At 46.6% G+C, this 14,162-nt stretch overlaps 1 protein-coding gene across 1 annotated transcript; it reads left to right on the top strand.

Moving 5' to 3' along the window:
- The first annotated feature begins 5,883 nt into the window (after positions 1-5,883).
- LOC142907441 (zona pellucida sperm-binding protein 4-like) lies at positions 5,884-12,227 on the top strand. Its single transcript, XM_076056935.1, has 9 exons — positions 5,884-6,013; positions 6,609-6,743; positions 7,064-7,242; positions 8,658-8,755; positions 9,127-9,254; positions 10,255-10,444; positions 10,948-11,083; positions 11,511-11,604; positions 11,889-12,227. The coding sequence occupies exons 1-9, from the start codon at positions 5,935-5,937 to the stop codon at positions 12,146-12,148; spliced, it is 1,299 nt and encodes a 432-aa protein (XP_075913050.1). The 5' UTR covers positions 5,884-5,934; the 3' UTR covers positions 12,149-12,227.
- Positions 12,228-14,162: the final 1,935 nt, after the last annotated feature.

Here is a 14,162-nt window from a genome sequence, read left to right as displayed (position 1 = left end):
ATGGAACCCAGCTTTCATGTGTGCTCCGCCAGGGCTCAAGTTGGTTCAGTGAAGGTCCGAGGTGGTATCTCTGGCGGCACATCTTCATCCGGGATTGCTGTTGGGCGTAGCTCCTGCATAGGCGAGGTGGTCAATGTCCGCGATGCAGCTTGTAGCAGCGGCCAGAAAGGTCGGTCGGCTCCCGCCTGATGTGCTGCGAGGGGGAGCGGTGGCTGCATCCCTGGGGCTCTAGCTCACTGCGTATCAAGTGGTGGCAGCGGCTGTGGCTCCTGTGTCTCTGTCCGCTGCGTGGCGGTGGAAGACGAAATGTAGCAGTCTTTTGAAATACGTGGTCAACCAGGTTAATGTCTTACTGTGTTGTTGGCCTATTGGTTTTGCGTAACATTTTGTTTGAAGGTTTGTGGAGTTCTCGTCTCTCATCTTCTTGTTGTATTTACCTCCGTGCAGTTTACCGTTCTCTATGTGCGTGATGTCCACCCTATTTGTTCTCTCGCTATGTGTTTTACCCCATGTCCACCTGATGATTATCGCTTGTGTTGCATTCGAAACGTAGTGATATTTTTAAATTTAATTTTATTTAGTTACTTTTTTTATTTGATTTCTACATATGTGACTTTACCGAAATTAACAATGAGTATAGGAATTTGGTGTTGTTCTGGCTTGTCGACCTCGGCTCCTAGAACTGCGGGGATCGGCGGCTGCTCAAGTTGCACAGTATCTACTCCTTTCCCCTCTCTCTCCTCAACGATCGCAGTCAGAAACCAATCAAAGACGCAGTCATGGCGGTCCAGTCTCTTAACTATGTGTTGCTAGTCTTTTTGTCTTAGCGATACTTGTTCCCTAGTCCGTGGCGGGGCCTCCACCTCTTTCGGGAATTTAGCTATCAGTGGGTTCCGGTTCCTGATGGGTTCCAGTTCTCGGGGACCGGGGCACTTAGGGATGACACCTCTTCCTCTATGGGAGCTCCCCTCCGGATCTTTATTCGGGATACGCTAGACTGAATCCCACCACTGCCACCATTTTTTTTTTTTAAGTAGAACCTTTATTTCTATTGAAACGTATTTAGTGCCGAGTGTAATAACCGCCACACTCGTAATTACTATGACTATCTTCAGCCCCGATGGTTTCCACCAAATTGTTTCATGAACAGTCAGTCCCAATGATTTTCATTCAGTTGTTTCTCGAACAGTCATTCCTGACGGTTCAATTTAGTTGTTCTCGAACAGCCGGCCTCAATGTCGTCCACCTTGGCCGTCGATTAGTCCCTGAACAAGTGCCCCGTCGGCGGGCCTCGCTCCTCCTCATATACTTGCTCAGCCCCGCCCCTATCGGACAATGGCCCCTCCACTCGACTGCAACACGTATATTCTTTATTGAATGAGTACAGTGCCTTCCGGCCACCTGTTCCCAATTATCTTAACGTGTGCTTTCTAGCACTTTCTTTGTAAAGTCTTCTACACATCGATAGGTGTGTGTACACTTTCCCATGTATGTGGACGTGGATAGGTTTATGTATGCGTGTGTATTTTTGGATAAGTGCACGTGTGTGTGTGTGTGAGTACATACGCATATATTGTGAGCGTTGTCTACGTAGAGGAGCAGGGTGGTAGAGGGCAGTGGTAACATCTCGTGTGGCCTCACAGCAAGAAGGGGCCTGGGTTCGATTCCCGAATCGTCACACGCAGGGATGGGTGGTCAGCACCACGCCCGGCCGCCTTTGTCTCCCCATTGACGAAGTTTACACAGCACTTGAGGCTAAGTAGATCTAGGGGACGGCTAGGACCGGTTAATATAATCGTGCTAACTGCCCAGGCTATGGTGCAGTTACACAACGAAAACGCAACAAGCAAAAAGTGACAGAATAAGAGCATAGGTAAGGCACCAGAGTTTTATTACAAGTTTAGCAATGCAAATGTGCAGATCAGAAGTTCGTTTCCAATTCCCTTGAAGAAGTTGTGCAACGCCTCTTCGAAACAAACAAAGCCACCGTGGCACTTACTGCGACAGCCATCACTAGTGCAGCCACTCCCAGAACAAGGACTGGAACAGCACTTACCACATAACCACAGGAGACGTGAAGAGAAAGGGAGCGAGTGACGGAATCCATTAAACTACGGATTCCACGTACCGTGTAGATCATGGGGGGCATTTTCCTTGCCTCCTATTTCGTAAACGGGTGCAACAGGCTGTATTCAAAAAGGCTGCTCACCACCAAGGTTAGCCATTGCCAGGAATATACCTCTGGTGGCTGGGTTTGGAGCTCGGCATGGAAACCACTGCATTCCCAAATGTAACCTCCCAAAGCAGGGGAATGCCGAGAGTTGGTAGAAAGAATCGGTTAAGCGTGCTCCTCTGCAGGGGTTCACCCTGGCTACACGTAATAGACCACGAGGAATACAGTCACTGTGGACGGTCTCATCACTCGCGAGCTGTAAAGATGGCAAAAACCCTCCTCCAAACTCCGCTACACACAGGATCGACGCTATGGGGAAACAGGACACTGAAATTGGGGGCTAAGTCATACTATGGACTGCACTTGTTCATCGATTATCTGGCGCGTGATTATCTGCCGGTCCTGGGCCTTTCTGGCGAAACCGGCATTCAATTGAGAAATCACCAGAAAACGTCTCCAAAGGCTCTACCAGTCTGGCGATCCGCACCAATTGCGTGACAAAAAAGTAGCTACGCTTGATTTCAGTGTCAAATATTATCATACAGTACTTTATACACGACATACATACAACCTAAACAATTTAAAACACTGCACGTATATACATTTTTCATTACTAATAACTGAAGCAATACAAACAGGAAATATATATGCAGTGCGATCTGGAGAAAGTGCGTGTATTCACTGGAGTCCAGCGATCGTAAAATGAGATTGTAACAAGAGCATAGTACGTATATTACCCTATTCAGTCTTCGAGATTGCAGTGGTATGATAAAGTAAATACAGTAACTGTTTGCAGTCGGATATTTATTTTTGTCTGCTTGCATGTTTACTAATGTTAATTTCAGTTTTTTTGACACAAAAAATCCACACACCAATAAACATGCCATACACAAATTTGCCAATTGTATTTGTTAAATAACTACGTGAAAATCGGGCGCACCCTTCCCCGTTAAGCCACCGGATATTCTATTGTAGTTGGGACTCTGGGCTGGAAAGGGTTTATGACCTCTTTCATGCAAACGGGAGGGTGGTCTTTTAAAAGCTTGCAGACGCTCTAATATCCCCACTCTCAATTTCAGAGACCTTCAGATTAGAGAAGCCATAAATCAATCAATCGATAAGAGGGGGGCTTTAGTTTATCCAATCATTCACTGTTTTAAGCACTAAAGGGTTAAATATAGACATTTCGAGACATTAGCTCAACGGAGGAGGGGTTTCTGTCATTAGGTTTGGGTCCAAGAAACTGTGGGACATATTTGTGCCCTATGAGATTATACCGCAGAGATATGGACAGATCTGGCGAGCCGCAAGAGTTGGTCCAAGAGCTCTGTCACTTAAAGACTCATTTAGTTTAAATTCACACACGAGCATACTTGACGAATGCGGAAAAAAAATAATTCATGGAGGACTCACCAAGCTGTCCAAGGTGCCCTGGTCACGGAAGAAACATATCCTCAGGCCTTCTGGCTCTGCCTAGATTTTTGCAAAAATCCACCATGAGATCACAAGCTTTTTTTTAATGATCTATGTGGCACAAACATCTCCTCGTCCATAGGAGACACTTTGGGGGTCTAAACGTGGCACGGTAACGGGACCTCAACATTCCCTGCTCCAGACTTTCACATCATAGCACGAAAGACTACATTAGGCAACTGGAAGGCTCACGCCCCCCCCTCCCCCCCCCCCCGTTTATGCACTTATGATTCTGCAGTCTCTCCAGTGTTGCCGCTTGTTCGAAGTGGAGCGACTTGCAAATGAAAACATCACCCCTCGCACTTTCCTGTTTTATCGCCAGCCAGCCCAGGCCTCCCAGCATACTGGAGCTGGCTTCTCATTATTGCTGAGGAGGTCGAATTTAATCCAGGCCCCGTTTTTCCCTTGTGGCGGCTGCGGCAAGTACGTCAATGCAAATTCTATCCAATGCAATGGTTGTAAAGCTTCGTACCACAAACGCTGCACTACTTTAGCTCGCATCCCCAGTTCAAATTCCGGCTGGTTCTGCAAATATTGTATATCATCCACTTCAACAACTCCACCTTGCACAACCACACTAGCACCACCACCTGAACCACAACAAAACGTCCACAACAAAAACGACCTAAAAATCCATCAACTAAACATTAACGGCATCAACAACAAATCTCTTGAAATCAGCATCTTCCTACAACAAAATTCCATTAATATAAACCTCCATCCAAGAAACAAAATTAAAATCCACTTCTTGCCCGCCCAACTTTCAAAATTTCACTTTCCTCGGTCGAGACTGACCAACAGCTGGTGGCGGTCTAGCTTTCCTCATCCATAACTGCATTCAATTTGAAGAAATTAAAATCCCAATGCCTCCTTCTGATATCACCACAGGAGTCTTAAGCATCCGTATCAAATCCCATCTGGCCCACTCACTATAATCAATATCTACATCCCACCGACCAGTTCTTGTCCTCGCAACTATCAGTTCAATATAAATCGACTTTTACCAAACAACGACTCAATTGTTATTGGGGATTTCAACGCCCACAACAAACTTTGGCACTCTTCCCTTTCAGATGCACGTGGCAACCTCATTGCCGATATCTTGAACGGCTCTCTATGTCTATGGGGTACTCAATGAAAAGAAACCAAATTAGAGTTCCATCATCTGGCCCTTCATCCTCACCAGATATCTCAATAGCGTTAGGAAATCTCTTTTCATCAATCGACTGGCAAATCTTTACGGCCTTGCTATCAAAATCTTGCCATCCTTGTCTTACCAGTTTACCTTGGTTTGTCGTCTTGCTCATTGTATTATGCCATGCTGCTACACTACTCTCTCAACCATTCCTAAGTCTTGCTCATGACCTTGTCTCCATTGCATTTCTTTTTTTGTCTTTAGTCTCAGTCTCATCAGTCTTATCTCTAGCATAATTGTTCTCCTCCTGTGCATAACAGTAAAAGATTTGCCATATAGACATCCATGTCACCAAGTGGCCACCTTGATAGAGGGAATATGTGAACGGTTAACTGTACGTCACAAAGCACGGCAAAACACGCTTTCAGTTTATGTAATTCACGCCTGCCAATGTATGCAGCTTTCACAATACTACTCGATGCAAAGATTAGCATCAAACTGCTTTGATTCCAGGTATAGAATAAACGGCACTGTATTACTACAGAAGGTCACTATCCAAGCTGGCCTCCTAAGAGACCAGCGTAGATGTAAGAAAAATATTGCATACAAGGCGAATTAGGACATGGATGGTGTATAACAGCAAAATGTAAGTGGCAGACCTAACCAACATACGAGCTTTGTGCCAGAAAGATGTACAAGTAACCTCAAGTAGTGCACAAGACATGAAAGTGAAACCAAATAACAAATGTGTAGTTGACACCTAATGGGATGTCTGCCCAGGGATCGTGATGCCCATGTGAAGGTGTTTGTGGCAAGAATAATGGAGGTTTTGTGGTACGGTGAATATGGAAAATGATATTACACGTAGAGCAGGGCAGCGTCCGTTTGTACAATAACGGTTAACCTGGGGAAGTTATTTTGGACCCAGGAATGCAACCCCCATGTGGTCTGCCTATCTTAGTTTGGCTGGCAGGTGGTGACGGGTTTCCTATTGAGTCTTACTTGTCGTTAACCTGGCCTGACCCAAACATTTAGAATGCACTAAATCTACTGATTTGTTTGAGCCTTCCTGGAGTACTGGTCCTGAATCCGATTTGAGGACTGCTGATTTCACCAGGACGGCAGGAGGAAGGTCCAGGTGGAGCTACAGGAGATGTGGAAGGGGCTGAATGGACTCGTCTGGGCTTTCACCATCGACTGCCCTGAGAACCTAAGATCGGCGAGGGCCGGAGGTGAGTATCATTGACTCTGCTAATCGGACGTACAGACTTCACTACCTATGACTTAGTGCTATAGAATGGGTCTGCTGGGTCAACGGCTGCCTTTTGTATCGACCTATATCGTTTCTCCTGGTGCTTTTGCTTTTCCTGCAAGTGCGTTTCATGTCCTTGGATTTCACTGTACCAACTTTGCTGTTTGAATCCTTTTCCGATGCAATTTCCCCCAATGGCTGATTGCAATAGTTGCACCATATAAACGCGTATTCCTAATGCACTGCTGATTGGTGCTGCCCCTGGTTCTTGAGGGTTAATTTGACCATGCTTCACCACGCTGCTCCTCGTTGGCAAAGATTGAGTGGCACTGACCTGCACTGCAACGAACTGTGCTGCACTGCCATAGCCTTTTACAGCCAGTGAGCATGGTCTTTGCCTATCTTTGCTGTACACTCAACCCTGTTCCGCTTCCGAGATTGCGTGCATTGCCTGGGTAATTTGGTCATGTGCCAAGTAACACTCATTCACATACTTGACACGTGGCTCAAACGATGACTTATTTAACTACGTGGGGTTTTTGTACGATCACCTGTTGTGCTCCTGCTGTTGTTAGAGATCGCCACGTGCTCTGGTCAAAGCAGGAACTTCCCATGCAACTCTGTGCAGAGTGTCCCGAGCGCGGACGTCTGTGCACAGAGTGGCTGCTGCTACGACACCACTCTACGCCGCTGCTTCTACAGTGAAGCTGGTACGTAGCTGACTCAAAACGGAGGTTAAATAATTCGCTACCTGAACTAGGCTCTATTTATTCTTCGGTCTTTTATTATGTATTTTTTAATTGTTTCCCTTCTACATGGCTTAACCGAAAGAACCAAGAATATGAATCCCTGCAGTCACGAAAGCTTCAGATCAAAATTTAGGCACTTGCTGTGAGTGTCTATGTTGGTGCACAGTAGCATCCTGCTATGCTGGTTTCTTGAACTTGTTGCATCACCACGGGCTACATGGGGCATCTTTCGTGATTCACCGAACTCGCCCATACCCTTTCTCCCACCATGCTCCACCCAGTGTGCACCACAGAAGGGCGCTTTGTGGTGCCTGTGTCTCGGAACCTGACGTCTCCACCGCTGGACCTGAGCACCGTGCACCTGACTGGCGGTAGCGGTGCGCAGTGCAGTCCCGTCCTGGTGTCTGCAGACCTTGCAGTCTTTGACGTGCCCATGGCAGCGTGTGGTGCCACTGTGCAGGTACTGGGCTCCTGGACTCTGCTTTGCCCTGCCCCCATCCTGATGTAGTTAAATGTGTAACTTGTGGTGCTGTGACCATGCTGAAACCCAGCGACCAGTTCACCGCACTCCTAAAACTCTATAGCAATTGACGTACCTTTACGTCAACTGGAGTGGGATTAAATGCATCACATGGGAGTGCTGATGTGCAGTATCACTGGCATGTGCCAAATTGTGCAGTCATTGAGGTTGCTCTTTGAAGCAATGTGCTTTGACCCCGGGACACGGGAGTCGATTCTGACACTTTCGTTAAACAATCCCAACGCGTTCACTCGTGGGCGAGTGGACTTATGCCTGGTGCAGTTGTGTATCTGCTGCCATATTTGCCTTCGTGGCTTGCACATAGTTTGCTTATTGCATAGGATTTGACTTGAGCAAATGAGGTAACGATCAATTCTTGCAAGAAAATTTCAATTTGTTCTGGTTGATGGTCATGCTTCTGGTACACAGGTGACCATTGCAATGGAGCATACATTAATCGAATGACTTCACCTATTAGCCAAAAGGCAATGCACCTCGGCAAGCACTGGACGGACTTGGTTGGATTTTGCAGTACCCATGACGACACGTGCCAAAGCGCTTCGTACACTTTGCAGCTTGTTAATGTTTCTACCGGATGACCTGTAGGATGGAGAATTGCAATAGTCACGCTTTGTCGATACGATGCTGTATGCCACTTGGCTGTGACGACTCAATGATGGTCTAGTATGTTGTAGAGCCCTGATATGCAAATGTTTTTAAGCCCTGACTATATTTTGCATAAGGTGGTCGATTGAACTATTCGAGTTGTATGGTGCCCAAGGCTCTAAAAGAGTAGGCAACAATCTTGGAATCGGCGACTGCCATGCCTGATCATCCCACAAATGTGCTTTCCTATGCCAACCAGCAGAACCTCCGATAGTTTTCTCGATTCATCTGTTTCGTGTACTGCTAGTGTATCTACGATTTTCCTGAGACTCCGTAATTAAAAATATTGACTTCACTGCAATGTATTGTTGGCATACTGATGGCCCTGTCATGCAATAATATAATATTGGCAAACAAAGACCTACGATTAAAAATAGGAGGGTCCCGAGGATGGATCCTTGTCGTACACCAACTAGGTGTGGCGTAGGTGTTGGCCATCCAGCTTGATGAATTGATCGACCATATAGTTATGAGACGATCCACCCAGTGCCATACTGGATGAACCTAACCTTGGGCTGCCCGATTTTAGTAGCTCTCGGTCAATGGTGTCAAAATATCGCGTGTAATCCAGTCATATATGATCTTGTAGAGCACTGGGGCATATTTTAATTTTGATTTAAAGCTTTTGCAGCTGCAGGGATTCATACTTGGTTCTTTCGGTAAAGTCATTATCGTTTTGGTGTGTCCAGTGGAATGGGCAGGAGCTCGTGTACGAGTTACTGTTGGCCTCTGAGCGGGAGCTCTGCGTCGATGGAAACGTCGCAATCACCAAGTCGTCCACATACAAGTAAGCACTGCCACCACCCCTCTGCAAGTGCTCTGCTCATGAGGGTCAAGCATGAGTCTTGCAGAGGAGACCCACCCCCGTCACTGGCCACTGTCCCTGCGACGTTAAATATTTGCAGAACCATGACCAATCTGAGCTTCCGTATTGAAAGATTTAATTTTAAAATTGGGACATTCAACGCACAAGGGCATCTTGTCTGTCACTGGATCTTTAACGTCTCCTGAAGTAGTAGAAATACGGTTTATGGCTAATGTAAACACAGGTGTTAACCAAGGTGGGTCCCTTCACTGGTACATCTGCAAAACGCCCTGCAATCTTTCTGCCGTGAGGGCGTGGTGCATACCTTTGGCGGGTGGTGTCTGTTTTACCAGGATGGTTCTTCAATGCCGCTTCCTTGGAAGTGGCGACCTGCAGCTTGGAGTGCAGGTGAGCACTCTCCCACCGCCACCTCCAGCCACTGCCACTGGACCCCTCTCCCTGCTGCTCCAGGTCTTCACTGGTGAGTGCTGCCCTCTCCCACAACCTGTGCACCTCGGAGCAAACAAATGCACGTTAGGGAACACGGGTTGTGATGTCGCTCTACTCAGGAAAGACTTTGGTCCGTTTTCTCCGTATTAGCTGTGGCTCGAGCTTATTTTATCCATTGCTGAGATGGAGCTCGACCCTGGTTTAATGTCCACCGATTGCAGGCTGCATGAGATTTTTGGATGCATCTGCAGCATTAATCGGCAGGGCTGCTCGACTTGAATTGCAAACCACTGCAACAAACGGATGACATGCTAGGCTGCGCGGCCAGAGTATTGTGAACCTGCTAACAGAGTTCATAGCCACAAGTGAACTAGAACGCCTTGCACATTCTCCATGGTACGACGTGCAACTTTAAATGCTAATTTCTGCTGAGGTTTTGAAGCTAGCAGCTACCAGCTGAAACCATTTTGTTAGTGGAGCCGACATTGAAAGGGATGACGATTCCCTTAATTGCCATGGCACTACCAAATGCGTCTTTTGCACAACCCATCAACCAAAACGGTCTCCTTGAGGGAACTTTGAAGGAGAATTGGACTGCTTTCTTGGCCTCATTTGTCCAGGTCACCTTTGCTTGAACGAATGCTTTTCAATAGCTTAATTAGTTACCAATTGGCTAAAAATGGGACTTGGAGCTTGGCCAACTGTTGCCACCCGATTCCCACCACCTCCGTGTGAAACCGCGTGCCCCTTATAACATCTACAGACATTGAGAGATGCTGTTGTATACACATCATGTAGCCAACCATGCTAAACGGAGATGAGGGTGACAGAGTTTATTCTGAAAATACAAATGAAATGTTAACCACTTTCTATGCCAGGAAAATGTTGCGATAATGTGTGCCAGAGTTACAATTCAAAGTAATGCGCACGTTTTAGAGGGCTTCGTGCTTTTGCCTTGTCCATGTGCTGTAAACAGGACCTTTTACACCACTAATCCACATGCCTTGTGAACCGTCTCCGCACGCTGCCAGACAACTCCTACACCACGCCGTACCAGCCCTGGCAGTACCCGCTGGTGACGCTTCTGGGCACGCCGCTCTACGTGCAGGCGTCACTGCTGCACCGCTCTGACCCCACGCTGGCGCTCTTCCTGAAGGACTGCTGGGCCACGCCCACGGCAGATGACGTCGACCCCACGCAGTGGAAGCTTGTGGCGGATGGGTAAGGCTGGGGGCGGGGTAGTGCTCTCTAAACCCTCTCTCACTGCCACAGCAGGGCCTGCAGAGGCAACCTCGTTCAAGGCATTGGTTAGCTGTTTTTCCCCAACGTATGCAGAGTTGTGCTAATTACGTCCCTTTTCCAATGACAACGGTTCGTGTAATGGCGACCAAGTACTGGCGTCGTTTTAAACAAGATTACAGTGCCATCCCCAAATGTCGATGACCACAATGCTCCTTGGGTTGATGTTCTGGATGTTAACACAGCCACCATCTGCCTCCCAGAGATGGTTGTTTGTACAAGGCCGACCACATGCAGTGATGGTTGCATCGGACATGGTGCACTGCATATTGACATTTGGGCTGCCTTGCTGGTCGTGAGCACGTCCTGACTTTAAAGCTGGCCTTCATCCTCGCGTGCAGATTTTAAATAAAGATGCGCGAATTCCATCCGATGCATGACACTTGCTTGGAATTGAGGGTTTAACGGCACTGTTTCCTGTGCAGCTGCCCCGTGCAGTCTCCTTGTTGCAGTGTGTCCTTCCCTGGTGTCGCTGACCTGCCGCTGCCTTCTCACTACAAGCGCCTGGCGCTCCAGGCCTTCGCCTTCATGAACTCTGACCGCCGCACCACCCGTGACCTCGTGAGTGCCCGATTCTTTCCATCCATTAGAAACCAGGTCCCCATGGAGGGATGAAGACGTGAACTGTATTTTTAATTTCGTTTTTTAAAGCTTTTCATAACTGCAGGGATTCATATTCTTGGTTCTTTTGGTGAAGTCGCATAGAAGGGAAAAAATAAAACCAAAAAATTTCACGACGTTTCGATTACAACACAAGCAATCATAAGGTGTGAAAACCACAGCAAGAGAATTTGGCTAAAACCGACACTTTTTTAAAATTCTTTGGTTTTCACACCTGATTCCTTGTTTTATTTGTATTTCCCTTCTACGTGACTTTACCGAAAGAACCCAGACTATGACGTGTACTTTGTACAATTGGACGGCCAGAAGCACTACCTAAAACATGGGCACATTTAGTTACTGCAGCGATGCATTCTGTCTGCCACAGGTTTACCTCCACTGCTCTATCGTGGTGTGCGACAGCTCCAGCCCCAACTTCGTCACCGAGTGCAATCGGCAGTGTGGGCAGACCAGGCGCTACAGTGAGCACCACCGCGACCTCTATTGAATATCTTGCGCTTGTTTACCTTGAAAAGACTCGCAGAGTAACCCTTTGTCAAGATGAAAGGGGTTTTCATTGCTTGTGGTAATGTTGCTATGTTATTGTTCTTATTTAGATCACATTAGCTGTGACTTTGCAGACTGGTCTTTGACAAGCCGTGGCATGCCATTAATGACCTACACTTTTTTGCTAACTTGACCTGAAGCATATGGCGTCCTTTTGAATGGGTCCGTGGTCATCAACCAATTTCTGTTCTTGTTCCAGAGCGCAACACCGTCTCTGACGCTTCCAGCGTGGTAGGAAAGCACGTGGTGTCGCTGCAGGGCCCCGTGCTCTTTGAAGAAGCTCCTGTTAACGATGCAGCTCTGCTGTTGCTGGAGACTCCCTCCTCATCGTGGGCCAAGGCTGGGACTCTGTCCTTTCTCCTCGTCATTGCCACAGCCGTCGTTGCTCTCCTGTCTGCTGCCATTGCCGTCAGGAGCCGCAGGAGCCGGGCTGTGGCGCTCGACGGGAGTGGCTATTGATCACGACTATTTGTGATTTGCTGGAACTTGCATGTCTTGCTGACCATTGTGGTCAAATAAAATAAAATGCTGAAATTCGCTACTGCTGTTCTGACCTTTCACAAGGATTGTATGTGTGCAGTATTAGTGCTGGATTTGGGCAAGTCCCTCAATAGCGGCAACTTGTACCACCGTTTAGGCTATTGCCTTCTTCAAACAAGAGCACCTTGCCATGCTTAAAGAATCTGAATCCAGATGTATTTTATTAATTAATGAATCGTTCTCCCCTAAAACGTGCAAATGTGGACATGTTACAGAGATTTCTATCACACAAACTATATCAAAGGTACATGAAGAATGTGGGGCAAGGGGTAAAGGTATACTGTTAGCTTTAACTAGCTTTAAGTAAAGGTTAGGTTGTGGCATTACAAAGCATCTGTCCACATTGTCAAAAGTGCTCTTCCCCTGGAAAAGACAACCACCCCACCATGCTATGGAGGCTTGACTAGACATTCTTTGTGGCCTTGTGCAAGAGCGGCTTGGTCCTTCAGACCCCTGGGTGCTGATGCAGTGGCGACGCGTCCGTCTCTAGCTACATTAGGGTGATTGCTGGAGAAACGCTGCCTCAACTCGGTTCCTCAATGATTAATTCCTTGTGCATGGCCACCACAAATGCTGATAGCCAGGATTCTCATGTCTACAACTGCCTGAACTGTTAAACCATCTGCCTGGAAAACTCCGCTGTTATGAAGGCCGCTGCATCAAACACGGCCTGGAAATCATTTGTCCATCTCCCTGGACATGGCCTCCCTTCCTGAAAAGTAAACTTGAACGGCGTTTCTCCTAAACGCCCTCACACTGTATGAAGGACGGACAACCTGAAAATATCATATCTCCTGGCCTTGCTCAATCTTGCATAACTGACATGATAACGAATGAACCAGTACTCTATTTTCATCGGTAATTTCCTGCTAAGTCCTACCTGGTAATATTAGAAATTACACGAACCACAACTTCTTGACCTATAACCTGAAATATTATGGTATAAAATAACGTCCTGAACTGAACGTTTGTAATATAAATGCCTAATGGCACCCATATACACACCCTCTTTGCCTAATGAACATGATTGTCTTCCTTTTTGACGCTTTAAACGAACTGTTGGGTTTACAAAGCCGACAAACTAAAGCCCCCGAATGAACTCGCTATTTGTTTGTATCCTTGGTGCAAGATGAACTAAATACATCAAACTACAATGTATGCTTATTTTAATGAGAACTGAGCCACAGGATGCATCTTGTTGTATATGTGCCTTTTCCAAAATTGATATTAACAATAATATTTGCCGCTATATATCATATTTTTTTAACAAACGAAAAAAATAATCAATAAAACCCGTAAGCCAGGCACACGAAAAACCAGATGTCGGTCATAAACAGGCCATTAATAAATAAAGAAATAATAAAACTCTCGAGGCGAGGATGTTAGCAGCTATCTGCGAAGATCTCCAGATGAACAAGAGTTTGTTGTGCCCTAAGGGAGGTCACGCAGAGGGAAGCCTTCCGCAAGCCAGAAATGAGGACGCCCACGGGTTAAACCATTTTTTTTAAACAACGGTTAAAATTTAAAATGCAATAACAAGAATAAGCTAAAGTTAACGGTCCTCGCGCTCATTCCAATTAAGACCAGGCCACCAGATACATCAGTGAATTATTATCCAATAATTAATTCGCTATCAAATGATTTTCACCTTTAATACTTTGACTGTTAAAACAAAGCTTGGAGACAAAATACAGAGTCACATCAAAGGTTTTCGAGAAGGAATGAGGCAAACGGGCAAACTTACGAAAGAGTTTAAACAATATCCCAAGCAACTCCGACCACCTTTGTCTCTCCCGAAGAGCACGAGAGAGGAATTTCACGCCAGGGCAAACAGATCGTTATCGCAGGAGCCATCTGTACACACACGAACTCGCACACAGACCCTGCCCCCACCTTTTCCACTGCGCAGAGATAATGGTCTTTGAATATAACC

This window comes from Petromyzon marinus, chromosome 79, assembly GCF_048934315.1.
Source record: "Petromyzon marinus isolate PM22_M1 ecotype Great Lakes invasive population chromosome 79, UKy_Petmar_22M1.pri1.0, whole genome shotgun sequence".
NCBI lineage: Eukaryota > Metazoa > Chordata > Hyperoartia > Petromyzontiformes > Petromyzontidae > Petromyzon > Petromyzon marinus.
Note: the sequence above shows the minus strand (reverse complement) of the source record. Positions and strands in the feature narration are given on the sequence as shown.